This window comes from Pogona vitticeps, chromosome 3 (assembly GCF_051106095.1).
Source record: "Pogona vitticeps strain Pit_001003342236 chromosome 3, PviZW2.1, whole genome shotgun sequence".
Classification (NCBI taxonomy): domain Eukaryota; kingdom Metazoa; phylum Chordata; class Lepidosauria; order Squamata; family Agamidae; genus Pogona; species Pogona vitticeps.
In genome coordinates, this window is record NC_135785.1 from 44,845,122 (window position 1) to 44,863,299 (window position 18,178).

At 40.8% G+C, this 18,178-nt stretch overlaps 1 protein-coding gene across 2 annotated transcripts in view; it reads right to left on the reverse strand.

Moving 5' to 3' along the window:
* Window positions 1–16,618, reverse strand: part of KY (kyphoscoliosis peptidase) — a 37,225-nt gene extending 20,607 nt beyond the window's left edge. Inside the window, exons 1-5 of one of the 2 annotated variants that reach the window (XM_020786410.3) lie at window positions 16,387–16,618; window positions 10,741–10,803; window positions 9,011–9,058; window positions 5,570–5,644; window positions 3,331–3,387 (exon numbers count right to left, since the gene is read on the reverse strand). In XM_020786410.3, the coding sequence (XP_020642069.3) occupies window positions 3,331–3,387; window positions 5,570–5,644; window positions 9,011–9,058; window positions 10,741–10,803; window positions 16,387–16,528 (385 nt within the window). In that variant the 5' untranslated portion in view covers window positions 16,529–16,618. The remainder of the gene's footprint in view (window positions 1–3,330; window positions 3,388–5,569; window positions 5,645–9,010; window positions 9,059–10,740; window positions 10,804–16,386) is intronic. The other variant, XM_072995857.2, reaches the window with a different exon arrangement.
* Between the last annotated feature and the right edge of the window lie 1,560 nt (window positions 16,619–18,178).

Here is an 18,178-nt window from a genome sequence, read left to right on the forward strand (position 1 = left end):
GAAAAGGGGCAGAGCAATCGGACTGTCCTCTGCCGGCTCGCTGTGTTGTTATGCTGGTTGTGGAAGAAGAAACTTCTCCTTCTCCAACTGGCATGGAAATCAAGCCGGTTGCCAGAAGAGGCATTCAGCAATCTGTCTCTCTTCCACCAGCTGCTTACTCGCCTGCGTGCAATTCCTGATCATTTATGGCTACCACTCAACTTTTAAAATACAAAGCAGGTGTGAATGAAAAGTGGGGATTGTCTTCCTCGGCCAAAACGAAATCCATCTTGCCCGCTTTCCCTTGCAGTGGTATCATTTCCAAAATTCAATTTTTCCCCTTAGAATTCATATGAAGCTCCTTCAGACAAGAAACTGCCCTGATCCAGACATTCTTATAGAAAGCAATGGGCTGCATGACCAAAGTTTCTAATAAATACAAGTTTAGCTCTGATTTGTCATATATGAGCTCCAAGCATTACCAGCTTGTTTTAGTGTCTCCCAGAATCAAAGGACATGAGAGGCACTACAGTGCTGTCCTCTGAAGATGCCGGCCACAGAGAGTGGTGAAACGTTAGGCAGAACAACCCTCAGAACATGGCCAAAGAGCCCGAAAAACCCATAACAATTACCAGCTATTATTCACAGAAGCTTTCGCTCCTTGTGTCTAGGCTTCTCATTATTTATTTTTACATGGATGTGCATCACATAGGGGGCTGGATAGTTCAGTGAATTGGGTATGGCTGGCTGTCTATGGAGACTTCTTAGCCTGAAGCAGTTCACTTCCAGATGTTATGCCTTTAGCGTAGCAACACAATAGGATTTGTGAAGGCTTTCAGGTCCGGGATCTAATGGTTGTTGTGGGTTTTTCGGGCTCTTTGGTCATGTTCTGAAGGTTGTTCTTCCTAACATTTCGCCAGTCTCTGTGGCCAGCATCTTCAGAGGACAGCACTCTGTGCTCTGGTGTAGTTTGCTTCGGAGTGGTGTATTTGTGGCTGTGAGATGGGCTTTTGTCCTTTTCAGGAGATGGGTGATTACTGTGTCTTGTTGTGGGTGTATTGTTGTGATGCAGAATGGATCAACAGCCAATGGAGAGAGGAGTTGTTTTAGGGCATGTTCAGCTATTGCACATTTTTCTGATTTTTTAGTCTGCAGTGTCTCTCATGTTCTTTGATTCTGGGAGACACTAAAACAAGCTGGACATGAAATTCTATTTCAAAATACTGAAATACTGGACAACACCAGCAATCACTATGTCAGACTGCACAAGGAAGCCATTGAAATCCACAAGCACCAGCAGAATTTCAACAAAAAAGAGGAACGTTTGAAACTCAACAAAACATGGCTCCCAGCTCTGAAAAATAGAGTGTGCAAAAGATCAACAACCTCTACCCAGCCACAAGGACTGGGGATCACTACACACAAAAGACCAGCTAATGACACCCATCAATCACAGTGACAGATAATCTCTTCTCCGCATCACAACAATACACCCACAACAAAACACAGTAATCACCCATCTTCTGAAAAGGACAAAAGCCCATCTCACAGCCATAAATACTCCACTCCCAAGCAAAATACACCAGAGCACAGAGAGCTGTCCTCTGAAGATGCTGGCCACAGAGACTGGTGAAACGTTATGAAGAACAACCTTCAGAACATGGCCAAAGAGCCTGAAATCCCACAATAACCACAATAGGATTTCTCCCAACATTTTGAAAAGTATAGTATAACACTTTATAATATTCAAGCCCAGAGCTTAGAAGAAACATCTTACAAGTTTCCTCTTACACATTTTAAGTAACAAGGGCCTAACAATCTTGTTTTTACAAAGAGATACAAAAAGCTGTAATGATACCTCTGACGTGCATGTGTAACAACATTACTTCTAAAATGCTCTTTTGGAGGGATAATTTGTGGGGAGTTTCGGCTATATTTCTGAATACAGATTTTTGTAAAACACACCAACAAATGATGTCAAACACACCAACTCATGATGTAATGGGTAACAAGGTACTTAAAAAACCCTAATGGGCCTGCCCAGACTGGCTGTTTTGGAAGTAGGATGGATTGGGCTACAAAGGGTTTGTTGAGCTTGGGGGATGGGCAATGTGCCTCCTATTCAAACAGCAAATGATCCCTTGTAGCCAGATCAGCTGTCAATTTAACACTTCCTCTGACTGTGTGTGGAGAGTCAGGGAAAGTGAAATTATTTTTTACATCACTCCTCTCTCTTCTGTTGGTATGTTCAATTTTCTTCCTTCCCCGCTACCTGCTCCTCTTCCCTCATTCTCTCCTCCCTTCATTTCTCTCTCCCTCTCCCTCTGAATGTGCAGTTATGATGCCAGTTAGCAGTTTTCAGCAGCTTCAGCTTCCATATCTTGATTAAAGACGCTAAACCAGTGGTCCCCAAACTTGGGCCTCCAGATGTTCTTGGACTTCAACTCCCAGAAATCCTGGCCAGCAGAAGTGGTGGTGAAGGCTTCTGGGAGTTGTAGTCCAAGAACATCTGGAGGCCCAAGGTTGGGGACCACTGCGCTAAACAATGAGTGTGCCAAAAAGAATGCATGCTCTACTGCCAGGCCAGAGAGGTGAGTCACAGCTTTTAAAGGGGAAAGATGGATTGTTGAAACACTTGCAGATAAGGTCTCTTTTACTTCCGATCCAAACTGTGCCACTGGAAGTTCACATATTATAACTATATGCCAGTGTGGGTAGGCCCTTATGCTAATGACTAGAGTTTTATCAGAGGTTTCCATGGATGAAAGGGAAAGTTATGAAATGTTGTATATTCCTTGTTTCTCCTATATCTTATTATGCCACCTACTTGCTATTCTGGACAGTTTCTTCATCATATAGAGTGGGGAGAGGGGAGGAGCATGCCAAAGATGGGGGGGGGATTTATTAAAATAATTTCCTCCCTTCAGTTCAACTACATTGAAGAACCTTCTATGAATGAAAGAACTGCACTAGATTACAGTCTGTTTGAACAGAACAGGATCCCTATATAGTTACAGAATTCCCCAAAAACAGATGGAATAATTATTAAACCTTTATATAACTAATGGTTGTTGTGGGTTTTTTCCTTTGGCTGTATTCTGAAGGTTGCTCTTCCTAATGTAGCACCAGTCTCTGAAGATGTCAGCCACAGAGACTAGCGATATGTTAGGAAGAACAACCTTCAGAACATGGCCAAAGAGACGAAAAAACCCACAACAACCATTAGATCCCAGCCATGAAAGCCTTCGCGAATACTATATACAACTGCTGTTTTAAAAGTGTATATTCTATGCATTTGAAAAAACCACACACAGCTTGTTTAGTTGGGATGGATGTTATATGCATAGTTACCATGCTGGTCTTTCAAACTAGGTGGACGTGGTCTGCGTTTCCCATTTTCTTGCAAACCTAGGAAATAGGGAGGATAATTAGTATTAGGAGGGGCAAAAGAGATCAAAGTAGAAAGGACACAGAGTATAAAACAAACACTTACCTCGTTATTCGTGAGTTGTTTAAGGGGCTATCATTAACTTCCAGCACCACATTTTTCCAATCTCTCTGTGTGTATGTTTGTGGGGAATTTGTCATCATGAGAAAATCGTGTGACACCTGTCTATTTTGTAATTAGTGCCTAAATGACATCTGTTCTAATCAACATTTGCAATCTCATGCTATTTCCCAAAATTTTCATCTTGTGTACAAAATTTTCATCGAATGAGTCCTATTTCACATGAAAATAACACTTATTTCCTTCCCTCTCTGCCTCTTTAATCAGTAAATACAACAGCAGAAAAAGACTGATGAATTCACCTCACCAAGACAGGACAGTTCTCCAGCGATCACATTGCAAGAGGTGACAATTGGCCAGTCTTTCCTCCTCTGGCAAATAGCAGCTGAATGTGAGGTCATAAGGACCATGGCATGCACAAACAGCGAAGGTTCTTAAATCTCTTGGTGTAGCACAGTCTCAGTCCAGCCTGGACCTCCATACATATTATTTAATAAAAATCAAACATTACAGTGCTGTATACTCTTCCTTATAATTGGAAACAGAGGCCCTTCTGGGAAAATAACCCTTGTGCATCTTGGTAAATTTTGCTTAGACTTGTGTAACCTAGAGACCTGATCATCACAGTTTCACAAGACCTGGCACATTGTTTGCATCATTCTTCAACTGTTCTGACACCTTTTTATTATTATTGAGTGACTGTCTGCTAACCCTGCCTCTGCTCTTCGAACAAGACGCCAGTAGTGGTGTCAGACTTTTGCCTCCTGATGCATGCTCAGGCATCTGTTGGTGAAAAAGTGCTTTGTGCACAATCTGCTTGCACTGATTGCCTACCTGGAGATGAGGGAAGGGGACACCCTAACCATCTGTTTCAGTGTTGAGAGGGTTGATATGCAGCACCCTTCCTCTCCAATGGATGACCAGGATTGTCAAGCTGGTAGGGTTAAAGTTTTCTTTTCGGTGGTGTCTTCCCTGACCTGGGACTTGTCTTCAGTTTGCAGCTGCACATTGGGACTGAAGATTAGGCAACAGCTTCTTTCCTGTCCTTCTGTTAGAGGCTTGATTGGGGCTGACATTTGCATCATTTCAGCACCAAACCAAACATTTTAGAACCTTTGAGTGTTGAGGATTGAGGCTTGCACAGATTTTACAGTGGCTTTAATGTTTGAATGTTTTACTTGTATATTTTAAATTGTTTGGTTTTAAATTGTTTAAACATCTGATGTTTTAAAACCATTTTATACAGCTCTGTAACCCGCCCTGAGATCCTGTGACATAGGATGGGCTATAAAGGCTTTAAAGACATCTTTCAAGCCACTTATTTATTTATTTATTTATTTATTTATTTATTTATTTATTTATTTATTTATTTAATTTATATGCCGCCCACACTACCCAAAGGTCTCTGGGCGGCTTACAGCATTTAAAATACAGTAAAGATATGTAACAATTAAAATACAATTAAAATATATATAAAATTGCCATCGGACCCACAGCTAATATTATTTCAGTTAAAAGCCTTCTGGAACAGGAAGGTTTTGACCTGGTGCCGAAATGTCATCAGTGTCGGCGCCAGACAAATCTCAGTCGGGAGGGCATTCCATAGTCTGGGGGCAGCTGCCGAAAAGGCCCTTTGTCTACAAGCCGTCCCTCTTACCTCCTTGAGGGACGGCTCTTTCAAAAGGGCCCCCTGGCTAGATCTTAACTGCCGGGTAGGCTCATATGGAAGGAGACGGTCCTTCAAGTATCCAGGGCCCAAGCCGTTTAGGGCTTTATATATCAAAACAAGCACTTTGAATTGGGCCCGGGCAGCAACTGGTAGCACTTGTCTGACTAACGCTACTACCACTGCTATCATTACTACTATCTAACATTTGTATAGCATTTTCAAGTGTTCAGAGTGCTCTACATGCATTGTCCAGTTGTATTCAGTCAACAACCCTGTAGGATAAAGCTTATGGTTATTTTTGTTGCTGTTGTATATAAGTTGGGGACTGAAGCTATCGAGAGTGGCTAGCTTTAAAAAAAACCCCAAACCAAACCAGAACTCCTTAGCTTAAGTGTTTTTATAAATCTGCATACCTTTCCCAATGGAGAGCTTCTTGAATAACTGTGGCATGGAATTTCTATCATGTACCTCGACTTTCACTTGGGTTCCTAAAACAAAAAATGATTTTGTAGCTGGTCAGTCCTCTGAAAATTACTGTAATTCAGAACACAAATAGATTGGGTTGTATCTCCTCAGTATCGGACTCAAGCCCAAGCTAAGTAGGCCTCAGTTTAAGGCTGTAAATGATCATAGCCTCTAAATACCAAATAATTAAGGAATTTCTAGTTTCATATAAGCATTGGAATAGTATCCATTTTGGGATAATGTTATTCTATGAGGCCTTATAAATTTGACACAGTTTAGGACCTCAGCAATTCTTAATTCTACCCTGTATCCAATACAGTGTGAGGTTAAAGAGGCAAGTGCCAGGGTCCTCCTTGAATTACATTTACCCTCCTCCCCATTATATTTGCCTGAATGTCCCAAAAAGCTTGATGTCAGTGGATCCTCAGGACAAGCTTGGGATGTGGCAGTAATAGCTGCACTGGGAGGCAGCTCTTGGGAGAAATTGAATAGCAGTAGCAACTTGAGAGCAGAGACAGAGTTTCTACACAACCCAGTTTCTCTCACATTCCAGAGTTTGCACATTACCTTGCTTTGTTTTGTGACTTGTCTTCAGGGCTTCAGCACATGATTCCTTTGAGGTCTAATCCCTCAGACATGAAAGACAGCCTAAATCACGTCTCATACACTGATGTGCTTTCAACTCTAATGCTGTGTTTATCTGTAACATCCACTTTTGTGCTAAGTAAAGTTTTGTTGGCAACCTGGTTTCCACTGTGGCTTCCTATGTCACATTCTTGCCTCTTTCTTAAGGCCAGTGGACTCTCAGAACAAGCTTGAGATGTATTCCAGACCTTTCAGGAAATAAGGGGAGTTGCAGTAGGCCAGAGAGATTTGGTCTCTTATGTAAGGAAACATCCATCTGTACATCATCAAATACAGCATTTAAAAAAAGTCCACTTTTCCCATTTCATTTCATATTTCCTTTTGGTTAAGCAGTCCTGAACTTCAAACCTTCTCTTTCTTTCCTCTGCTATCCTGCTTCCTCACCACTCATTCTTCTGCTTATCACTTTGGTGTGGAAAGACCAAGACTTACAATTTATGAGCTGATTTCTCAGATGACTATGGTTCCTTCATGTGTACATTTCAGTAAGAGCTATTTAGGGATTCATATGTGTATCTGTCTTAAGTCAGACATACTATTTGTTCTATCTCCTTCTTGTTGCTTAGTGTCAGAGGAGCACACACATTACTGTGATCTGAGCCAAATACACTTGTTATATCTGCAAGAAAGAGGCAAGAAATATGGTTTCCCTTAAGAAATCTCTTTAAAAAACAAACAAACAAAGATTCAATTCTCCTTGGGCTTCTTTGCTGGAGCTTCCCAAAGGCATTAGGTAAATGGCTTTTGGCAACAAAATACAGAAGGAGATGGATCTTTGGTGTGAACCACCCTGCTTGTTTCTCCTGTTCTCATGGAGTTCTAAAAGGTAGGTTCATGGTGGACAGCTTGGATGAATGGGAGGACTTACGTAATGGCAGGTGAGTTTCAGATATCTTTGTACTCTAATAATCTGCCTCTGCCTGAAAATTGCTAGATCCTCATATATGCACCCTAATGAATGCATTTTCATTAATGATCAGCCATCAGAATAAGCTAGTGGTCATCACCATGGAGACCAGTATGTTATATATCACCCCTAAACATTAAGGGCTGTTTCAATGTGCTTGTTTAGTAAAGTACAGGTAACAGTACTGTGGAAAGTAAAGGGGTAATAATTTCTGGAAGGAACCACTTGTTCTCAGAAGCAGAGTGAGATGAAGGTGTTCTACAGTTATTATTGTTAATATGGCTGACTGTTGTTAGAGGCTCAAAGCCTCATCAGTTAAGTTTCATACTACAGTAAAAATAGCTTACATTCATTGATTGGAAACCATCCTTCTTCTTAGCTGAAGCCAGAGAATGCCACCACATCACTACAGCAATATTTGGAGCCACTCAGGATCCCCTCTGTGTGGCAACTTCCCCACATGGAAGCCACAGTATGGTTCACTCATTGGTTCCATTGCAGGTGCAGAAATCCTTAACTATAAATATTGTTGAAATATATTCCAGATTTGTTTTTGTTTACAGTATGAACTTTTAAAACCCATAAAATGGAAATTCTCTCACTATGAACCCTTAAACAGTATTTTATTGACAGGCCATGGGAGAGGGAACCAAACATTCAAAATGCTTCTGAAACTACATGGCATGTCTCTATCTCATTTCTGTATCCGTCTGTTTCACAGATGAAGTTTCTTCTCACTTCCCCCCATGGACCTCACTAGATGCTGATCCCATATTTAGCAGTAATGTTCCCTCAAGTGCCAAAAGAGGTATGAGTGTAAAGCCATGTTATAAGCAGAAGTATGAAAGTCATTGGAATAATCATTAGAAGGTAAATATAGTGGCTTTCTTTGTAAGAGGAAGTCGCTATTGAGAAGACACCTAATAAAAAAGGAGATAACTTTGCTGGGGAGAAAACACTGTATGAGCAGGAAAGATAAGATCAGCATCTCATCTACAAATAACTAGACTGGACTGGAATGGAAAATTTGTTGGTTTAGTTTTCTTTAATTTATTCTTAGCCAGTTAAGAGCAGGCTTGCACACATTGATTTCTCTATTCTTCTCAGTCACTGGATTTCTTTTTTTCATTTGTTTTCTGCATCAGTGAAGTAATAAGAAACTGATGTTGACATTATAAAAGAATTTAAAATCAACACAAGAATAGAGAGGAGTGAGGGGTGAAACTGCATCTCCACTGCAGCCCACTCCTTCCCTCAACAGTTTTGCTTTTATCAAGCGTAGAAAGAACCCATCTCAAGAGAAGACCTTTCGCTGTCTGTGGAAGCCCTCTCTACAGTTGGGAATCTTGGCAAACTAGGGTTTTCAGTTGTACAGAAATCCTCCACAGACCAAGCAATGTCAATGGAAGATGGCCTCTCTCTACACATGGAGGCAGGCAACAGGAACAGCGGGTGGGGGTGGGGGCTTGGAGGCCAGAGCTACTGCACCTTTCTCTGCTTCCTCTCCTTGCCTGGAGACCTTACAGTTTTTTGGTCCTGTGAAATGGATTACCCTCTGGGAAATCTTGGGCTTGCATAGTTTAATAATGCCTGCATAGGCCCTCCTGTCTTCCACTGCCTCCCAAAGTTTGGTCAAATTCATGTTGGTAGCTTCAATGACGTTGTCCAACCATCTTGTCCTGAATAGCTTTCCTGAATAGCTTTTCTGCTTTGGGGACTAACAAAATGCCTCTTAATGTTTTGTCCTATTTGTGATATTCTGGATTGCAATCCTTCCTGCCGACAGTTGGGACATAAGCACAGGAAAAAGCAAACAATTCATTCGTTTACCACATACCTTGGACTGAACAGGATGTGATGACTTGCTGCATCTGAATTGCACAGCCTGCAGAGGGAAAGGAAGTATTGGAATGACCAAAATACTTTGAAACTGTAGTAACTGGACTTGAGACTGAAAAAAAAAACATGTTAACTAAGAAGCAAGTAGAAACTCAATTGAAATGTTGGAGTGCATCCTTATGTCTTAGCAGGGGTGCTCTGTTTAAGGATTCAAGCCAACCATGCCCTGCTATGAGATGCTTCAATCCTTTACCCCTCCCTTCCATATACATTCCATGATCAGTCAACCTCAAAGTTCCACATGCTAGCATCTCCCTCTTGTAGCCCAGTTTTGCTTGTTATTCTGTCAGCACAGACTGCCTGAGTTCCCCAGAACAAATGATTTAATAACAACAATGCAAGAAAGGTTTTTTAGATGTTTGAGCGCATCTGTGAACAGTAAACAGCAAAACCCAGTGTGCTATCTTTGACTTCAAGAAGGCAGCAAGAATAGAGTATAGAAATAGAAATAATTTTTTCTATAAAGATAGAAATTTAAATTTTAAAACCTGAACATTTTAGTTTCATATCTAAAATTCAGTGCAAACTATTGTATTGCTCTTGGAATGGAACTGATAAAATTTTGATTTTTAATTTTCAGTGCAAAATGCAGACTTTGGTTCCACAACAGATGTTTCAGAACTGGAATTTTCAAAACTGCATGCAAATTCAGTTTCAAACTCAAGATCTTAATTGCATTCATATATAATCTTAGAACTGCAGAGCTGGAAGGGACCCTATGGATCACTAAGTCCAGCCCCTGTCAAGGAGGCTAAGTGGGGAATCAAACTCAGAACCCCTGACTCCACAGCCAGATGCCTAAACCACCGAGCTATCCAGCAGTTATTTTTATTTACACTACATTTTATTCTGAGGATGCCATCAGTCCACACAAAAAAGTGACTGCAGCAGATGTTCTCTTTGGTCAAAGGGTTGCAATACAGAGAACTCAAGATGGTGATGATGGCTCCTTCTTGTGATACATTTTCATTGAGATGCTTTATCATTTACCCTGGAGATTAAAAATGTACAGTATAGGTTTAGGTTTCCAATTATTTTTTCCTTGTAAATAAGCATGGTTAAATCAATGACAGTATTTCATATTTCCCACTTCTGGTGCTCATTGTACCTGTATAATGTTTAATTCTGCTTGCTTGTGTCTAAGGACCACTGCACATAATACAGTTGTTGTCCAAAAGAGTTGTGTGTCTACTTATCAGCTGATTACTCTTCTTTTTAGAGTTATCCCTTACAGTTATGACACCCAGTTTCAGAATCTTGAGGTCAGCACTTTTTTTTTAGCATGAAGGTTTAAACTTTTAGAATGTCATGTCTTCTGATAGTTAATCCTAGATGTGTTGGGGGCTGGCTGTAATTTGGAAGGACATAGTCCTAATAATAATACCCTGTTTCCCCTAAAATAAGACCTAACCAGAAAATAAGCCTTAGTATGATTTTTCAGGATGTTCATAAGCCCTACCCCCAAAATAAACCTCAGTTAAGAGAAACCCCGTCCTCCACCACTGTGCAGCAACCAGAATAAAATGACATGATTGTATTTAAATAAACATAGATTGCTGTACATGAAAAAAAAAGCATCCCCTGAAAATAAGCCCTAATGCGTTTTTGGAGCAAAAATTAACATAAGACCCTGTCTTATTTTTTGGGGGAAAAAGGGTAATGACATACCATGAAGGTCATTTTCTTGATACTGCTCCAGTTTATTGTTTCCATTGCCATCCCCTTGAAAGCCTATAAAAGCATAAATAACAGCATGAGATTTCAAGAGCTCATTCAAGGAGGTACTAATGGCCTTGGAAGGCTGCATGCCATGTAGAGGCTACACAGTTCTCTCTCTGCTCTGGAGGAGGAATGAACCACAGCATTTTTAATATTTGGGGTGGGAAAGGGGTGGCAGAAAGATGAGAAAGAGATGAAGAAGAACAAGACTTAAGAATGCCCTGTTGACAATTGAAAAGAATCCTTAAGAATGTCTTAGACTCTGAAAATAATAGATAATTATGAGAATTGTAAACACGCTTTTAAAAAAAGCATGGTAGGAAAGCTAAGAGCTTTTGGAAACTAGTCCATAAGTTTTACAAAAATTTTTATCCTCTATAATTCCATATGAACATGAACTGTTTTTGTTAAATACAACACCAGATTCCATAGAAAAAGAAAAAAGTTATTTATCATACATGTAACTACAGCAGCAAGAATTTTATATGCCAAATACTGGAAAAAAGAGGAGACTCCAATAACCCAGGAATTAATAGAAAAAATTCTTGAAGCAGCAGAGATGGATATTTTCACTGAAATACTGTATTAAAAGACAAAAAAATTGCCGAGGTTAGAAAAAAGTGGGAACCTTTGTATAATTGGATGAGAGATGAGAATATGAAAGGGTTAAAATTATGAGAAAGAAAATATAAGATATAATTTTAGATGTTAAAGGCTTAGAAAAAAAATGCAAGATAAGCTTAGTAAGAAACACATTGCCAGATGTAATAATGATATATACTGTTCTCTATCATATTCAGTATTTTTATTTACCCCGATACCCTGATGCAAATCCCCTTCCCTATGATCTTCCCTTGCCCAATGGAAAATGAATATTTTTGTAAAAAAAAAAAAGCATGGCGTTCTACAGTCATTTCTGGATTCCATATGCTGCAATGCAACACACACCAAAGGACACTATATATCAGAGATGTGATAGGCTTCATGAGGGAGTCTTTATGCATCATGAGGCTGGAGGAAGAAATGACATGAAATAATGCATTAAGCCCCTGTTCATCATTGATAAAAAGCAAACCCACAGGACTCTCTCATTGGGTCATTTTTAGGAGGGCTGAACTGAAATGTAAAATGTTTTGTTGGCTGAAATGCTGAATAAATGATTACAAATATTCCTATCCCTAATTGGACAAATCTTCGTTAGTTAATTGTTCGAGTTTTATTTATTGATTCATTTGATTGGGATAAATCTGTTAGTGAGGGAAAACCACTGAAAATGGAAGTAATATGCATTTTTTTAGATGCTTGTTTATGTTTCAGCAGCCATCATTTGAAAAAAGGAATCCTGTAGTCTTTTTCAAACTAAAACTGGATACCTTTTTAAAACCACCATATTCATAGCTATAGGAGTGAGTTTCTGGCATTTGTAAATGGTAGTGAGCACAAGAGGGTATCCTGTAGATTGGTGTTGTCAACTTTCAGGCTGCCCTTTGCTATATAAAGCTTAGCAACCTTTTCCCTGCTGGCAACACAGGCATGATATTGTGCAACAATATTGGGCCATTTTGAATTATGGATACAGAATCACAATATCTCACATTCATAAAACAGGGTTTTTAAAACAATTGAATTAATACAACTAATCTATTGAAACACTCTAAAGAAAAAGGTGCATTATCCACAAGAGAAGTGGTTTCTACTCTTTTTGTTTATTTTATTTATTTAGTATTATTTGTAGACCACCTGTCTCTTGATGAGGGGACTCAAGGTGTCTCACAACATCAGAACAAGTAAAATTAAAAACACAATAAATTACACGTTAAGAACAATTAGATTCTAATAACAATTAAAATACATTAAACAATTTTAAACATTTAAAACTTTAAAAACTTATTCAGCTAAAACCCAGCATCTAGGATCCAGTTATGGTTATTAAAAGCCTGCTTGAAAAAGTTAGTCATTGCGGGTGGATGGATGGAAGCGAAGGGGCTAACTTAAGCTCCCAAACAAGAGCATTCTACAATCTTATAGCAATCACAGTGGAGGCCCTTTCTCATATCCTCATCAAATTTGCCTACAATGGCAATGGAACTGAGAAGAAGGCCTCCTCTGAACATGTCAAATGCTGGGAAATTTCATATGAGGAGATACTTCAGATAGCGTGGACTCAAATTGTCTATGGCTTTTTATTCAATAACCAGCACTTCGAATTGGGCCCCGAAATGGACTATCTTCAAACGCAGTCCCACCTAGAGCACATTGCAGTAATCCAAGTAGGATGTAATTACGGCATGTGTCACTATACCCAAATCTGACATCTGAAGGACACAGCTGGTAACTAGTTTTAACTTTGCAAATGATCTCCCGTCCACCCGTGAAACCTCTACCTTGCTCATTTAATCACTGCTAGTTCACAGACAAGCCAGGGCACTTGTCTGTCTATACTCAATAGGAAGCAATGCTTAAGAGTGATCGTGCCCACAGCCCTGGCCATTTCCCCATTCTAGAGGTTAACAAGGACTTCAACAGGACTGCCTGCCGAGATGACAAGAAAACCCCCAAGAGGTTGTGGCGCAGTGGTTCAACCGCTGTACTGCGGTTTAATCCCAGGTAGCCGGCTCAAGGTTGACTCAGTCTTCTATCCTTCTGAGGTTGGTAAAATGAGTACCCAGCTTGCTGGGGGGCAATGTGTAGCCTGCATAATTAACTTGTAAACCGCCCAGAGAGTGCCTGAAGCACTATGGGGCGGTATATAAGCAGCACACTTTTTTTTAGCTGTCAGGAAAGCATGACAGCGTTGCATCAATCTCCTGGGGTAAACTATCTTAATCAGTCTCCTAACCATGGAGAGATTTTTTTTGCTTTGTGTCTGGGGATGGTCTTATCCACCCACATGCAATATTAGACTTGGTAAAATCCTGTGCGTGTGTGTTTGTACAAGGTTGAAATTTTCATTAGAACTACTGTGTGTGCAGGGAAAGGGGATCTTATTTTCCATGCAACATCTCTACAATATCTGTTAGCCCTGAATGATGATCACTCGTAGCTCTTTATCACAGCCTGGAGGTGCAAAGGCCAACCTACACTGCCAGTGTGTAGAAAGGTGGAGATCCGTTATTGGAATTGTTAACAAAATCCTGTTTCTTTACATAATTTATTCTCTTATCTTAAAGCAGCACAGAGGGGAGCTTGAACCACCAAGGGTGTACCGTGGATCATACATTTCACGTAAGATGTCAGTGGAAGATAGCTAGGCTGGTCCTTGGGTGTCAGGCATGCAAAATATGGCAGGCTTGTCATCAGAAGATCGGATCCCAGGTGACAAATTGTTCACAGCAACTATGAGCACAATGATAGTGAGAAAATAGTTGTGCTTGTAGCAGTGCTGTGACTGCAGGGCAGCTATGCTAATCCGTTACAGCAAAATAACAAAGATATGTGGTACCTTGAAGAATAACAGTAAAAACTAATGTTATGACAAATGTTTGCATCAAAGGTGTCCTATGGCTCTGAGCTCAGTTGTGGCACTCCTCATGATACATCTGCCATTCCATCTGTATCCTGGTGCTACTGCTTCTAGACATGAGAGCTTCGTATTCGTATCCTCGGGGATATGAATAAGAAGCACAACACCACAGGTGTCAAGGAGGTCCGTTCCCTACCCCCAGAACCATCCCAGTCTACTCACTGGGCTTTGCATTTTGCCCATGGCCATTGTTGGTAACGTTATGCCAATTGCAGAAGTAGCGCAGCTGGCACTTCCTCACCTCCCTGAGCTGCTGACCACTCCAGCAAGGAGGAGGGATGACAAGTCTCCCCACTCAGCTGCTGAATGGTCAGCACCACAGGGAGTTGGGGGAGTGCCAGCCGGGCTACTTCCAATATTGACACAATGTTACCGAAGATGGCTGCATGCGCCACACGAAGCCCAGTGAGTGAACTGGGATGGTTCCGGAGGGAAGGTCCAAAGGGCCCAGCCACCTGTCGTGCTGATCTTCATATTTGTCTCCCCCAGGATATGAATGTGAATATCCCATCTCTTGCTTCTTTATTTGGTGTTTTCTCTGACTGCTGGATGAAAAGACTAAACAGATGCTGTGGGGTGAGAGGGATTTTCCTCTGAAAGGCAGCAGCTGAAGAAAGGGTTAACTGCCTGCCTTCAGCCCAATAGCCCCACTACAGCTATTAATAATTTGAAGGCAAGCCATCACACCAAGTAAATCTAGCTGTTTAACATGAAATCTAGGTAGGACTGGACTCCATTGCCATGAGGAACAACTGGAATTTTGTTCACCATATTTTACTGAGAGAACTGGCATAACGTTCAGAGGGCATGTTGTGAGCCAGAGAGTTCCGGATTCAAATGTCACTTCAGTTAACAACTCAACAGGTGGTCTTAGGCAAGCCAATGTTTGGTCACCCCTCTCCTCATGTGTGCTTAAGGCACAATAAAATTCACTTTTCTTACTGGGTCGTTGTAGGATTTCTCAGAGAATGTATATGAGGTTCTTTGAGGCTATGTAGTACGTTTCAGCATAAGCTCTGTATCATGTACATTATCTTTGAAATCCTTACAACAATCCAATGAAGTAAGCTGATTATTAGTGTTTAATTTTTGCAGGTGAAAAGATGAAAGAATAATGGCTTTGTGAGCCATCTTGAAATCCTAAGTACTGTTACTAACTTCAAAGTGAGGAGAACAATTGTGTGGCATGTAAATTCATAGATTTTCTTGAAGGGGAACAGGCTGGGCATGTGCCATGGGAAGAAAGTTAACAAACTGATTTGGCACCCAGGGCAAGTGACATCATCTCCCTCTCTATCTACCAATTCCAGGTTAAAGTATCCTAGTCTTTGTGATCACAACGGTGATGTTCATTGGGTTACCCATTTCACTGTTTTCTGTATAGTGAATGGGGTGGTAGTGCTACTTAGTTTAGTTTTACAATTCTGTCTTCTTCAAAATATGATTCAGGCTTTTGGCCTGACTAGCTATAAATGTCTCCTTCAGCTGGTCCCTGTATTAATCACACACGTATATGATAGCACACATATGCATGCTCTCACCCAAACACAAACATTTGTTCCCTTTGTTTATGATAACAATAGACTACAGATGGAATTGTCATCACAGTCTGCTTTAGCTGACTCACTTACTGGCTTCATCTGTTGACTGTAGGTTTTTTGTGAAGAGACTTCAAAGATTTCTCACACTGTAATATCTCATGTTGCGATGGGACACTGTGCACTGTTGCGACGACGAGACAGTGTCTCCTGTACATTCTTTTGCATGGATTTGCAACAGATATTTGTCCTGCTTTGCCCGCAACATGAAACCACATTTGCCATCTTAAGATTGGTAGGAGGGGAGTACACCGAAAGTTTGCAAAAGGAACAGGATTTTTCATATTTTATTAACTATTATTTGGGTAGGGTGGAGGGGCAGAATTGCCTAAATAACTGCCTTGCTTCCCCTGATCCCCCCCTCCATGTCCCCTTTGTAACACTTGCAACTCACTTGTAACACTTAATACTTGAATTTGCATGCATTGCCCATCTCTGCAAACTAAACTGCCCAATTAATACAGATTTCTTTACCTTGGCTTTGGGATGAACCATGGCTCTTCATCTGTTTGTCTATCTGCAATCTTTGGGCAGTCTTCCTCTTCTCAGGCTGGACTACAAGAAGCATTTCTAGAGCTACTGCACTGGGATCTTTCTGAAACTCCATAGTCCCCATTAGAACATTGCCTTTCTTCCTTTCCTCTCAAAGAGCCTATTTGCTGCTACTGCTGGTGCTTGCTTCCACTGCCAAGTGCTGAGGGTATGATTTCCCCCACCCTTTGAGAAGCAAGTGCTTCCCCTCACCCAAATTGCACACACACACATGGACGCAAACAACCACACACACACACACACACAGAGCTTTTTGGCTGACCCTGCAAAAGATACCAGTTGTGGGTACCCTGCAGAAATCGACCCTAACAAGTAGGTTACGAGTCACCTTTGAAAGGAAATCCCAGCAGGGATCCATTTCCTAAAGCTGAGGAAGGAGGCACTTTTCAAAAACAGGCAAAGAGAGGGAGGGAGGGAGGGAGGGAGGGAGACAGGGGGAGAGGGATCCAGTTTCAGAACATGTTCTCTTTGAACATCCCTCTCCCTTTCTGGCTGCCCTTTCCACATTAAGCCCTTGCCCACATGTAAATCCTGCTAACACCACTGTTGCTCTCGGAGAATTCACTTTGTGAAGCTCAAATGCCCCGTAAAAGGTCTTCTTCTTGATTGCCAAACCCAATGTGGAAACCTAAAGCAAGACCAGGGGGAGGGGAGGCAGCAGGGGAATAAATGATTGTAAAAATAGCAAAAACAGCAGCAACTGGAGCAGATGCCCCTTGTGAATGAAGTCTGTAAAATCTCTTGGTGATGCATTTGAGATAAAACAAGTAATTCCAACTATTCTTGGAGAGGCAACCAAGTTTCTAAAACTTTATGATAATAGGGATTAAAATCTTTACAAGTCAAACACACACACACTCTTTTCCCTACAATGCATTCTTCAATAACTCATGCGCTAGATTCAGTTTTCATTGTACAGAGGAACACAGAGAAAGTGGCAATGCCAATTGTTTTTACCTGTTCCAAATCCAGCAAACAGGGTCTGAGAAGAAGGTGAAGACGTATGGTTTAGCAATTATGGGTGACCTAGTTTAGCCAGTCAATGTGATGGGGAGAGTGTACTGGCTTAAGAATCCTTTCTAAATATAACCTTGACATCCATTCTCTTACAGTCCGAGCTGGCAGTTGAGTGATGTTTGGCTCTTGGTCGTGGTGGGATTGGAACACCTGTGGGTTGAAGGACTGCCCAGTGCAGCTATACAGTTTCTTAACTTTTGAAGGACTCATCCATTGACTGAATGTGACTTCACACAATGAATTGTAATCTATGTACCTGGGATTTGAATGCTACCAGCCCAGGTCCTCAAGTGTCTTCTGTAGTTTGAGACAAAAGCTATTTACATGTAGAATTCAGATAAGTTACTTTTTAGGAAGGCAATTCTAGAAGCTGTACTCCAGAAATAATTTTCCAAGTTCTGCTCTGCCATTCTTTCCATTCCACAACCTCAAGTTCGGCAGGACTTTGTAGGAAGTAGTTCCTCTACCTTTCGATCTTCCCAATAGAACAGGCTTGTAGGATTTCACAGATAAAGTGATTAAGATCGTGATACTTCTAATTCACATTGTTGGTAGAGTGATTCAGGCCAAAATGTCACAGAAAGTCAAGACAGAGGAAGCAAAAAGCTTAAGAAACTGAGTAAGGCAGAGATTAATAAAAATAAACACCTACCAGTGTTTCCAAGAAACAAATGATATCTGACGAAGCATTAGGATG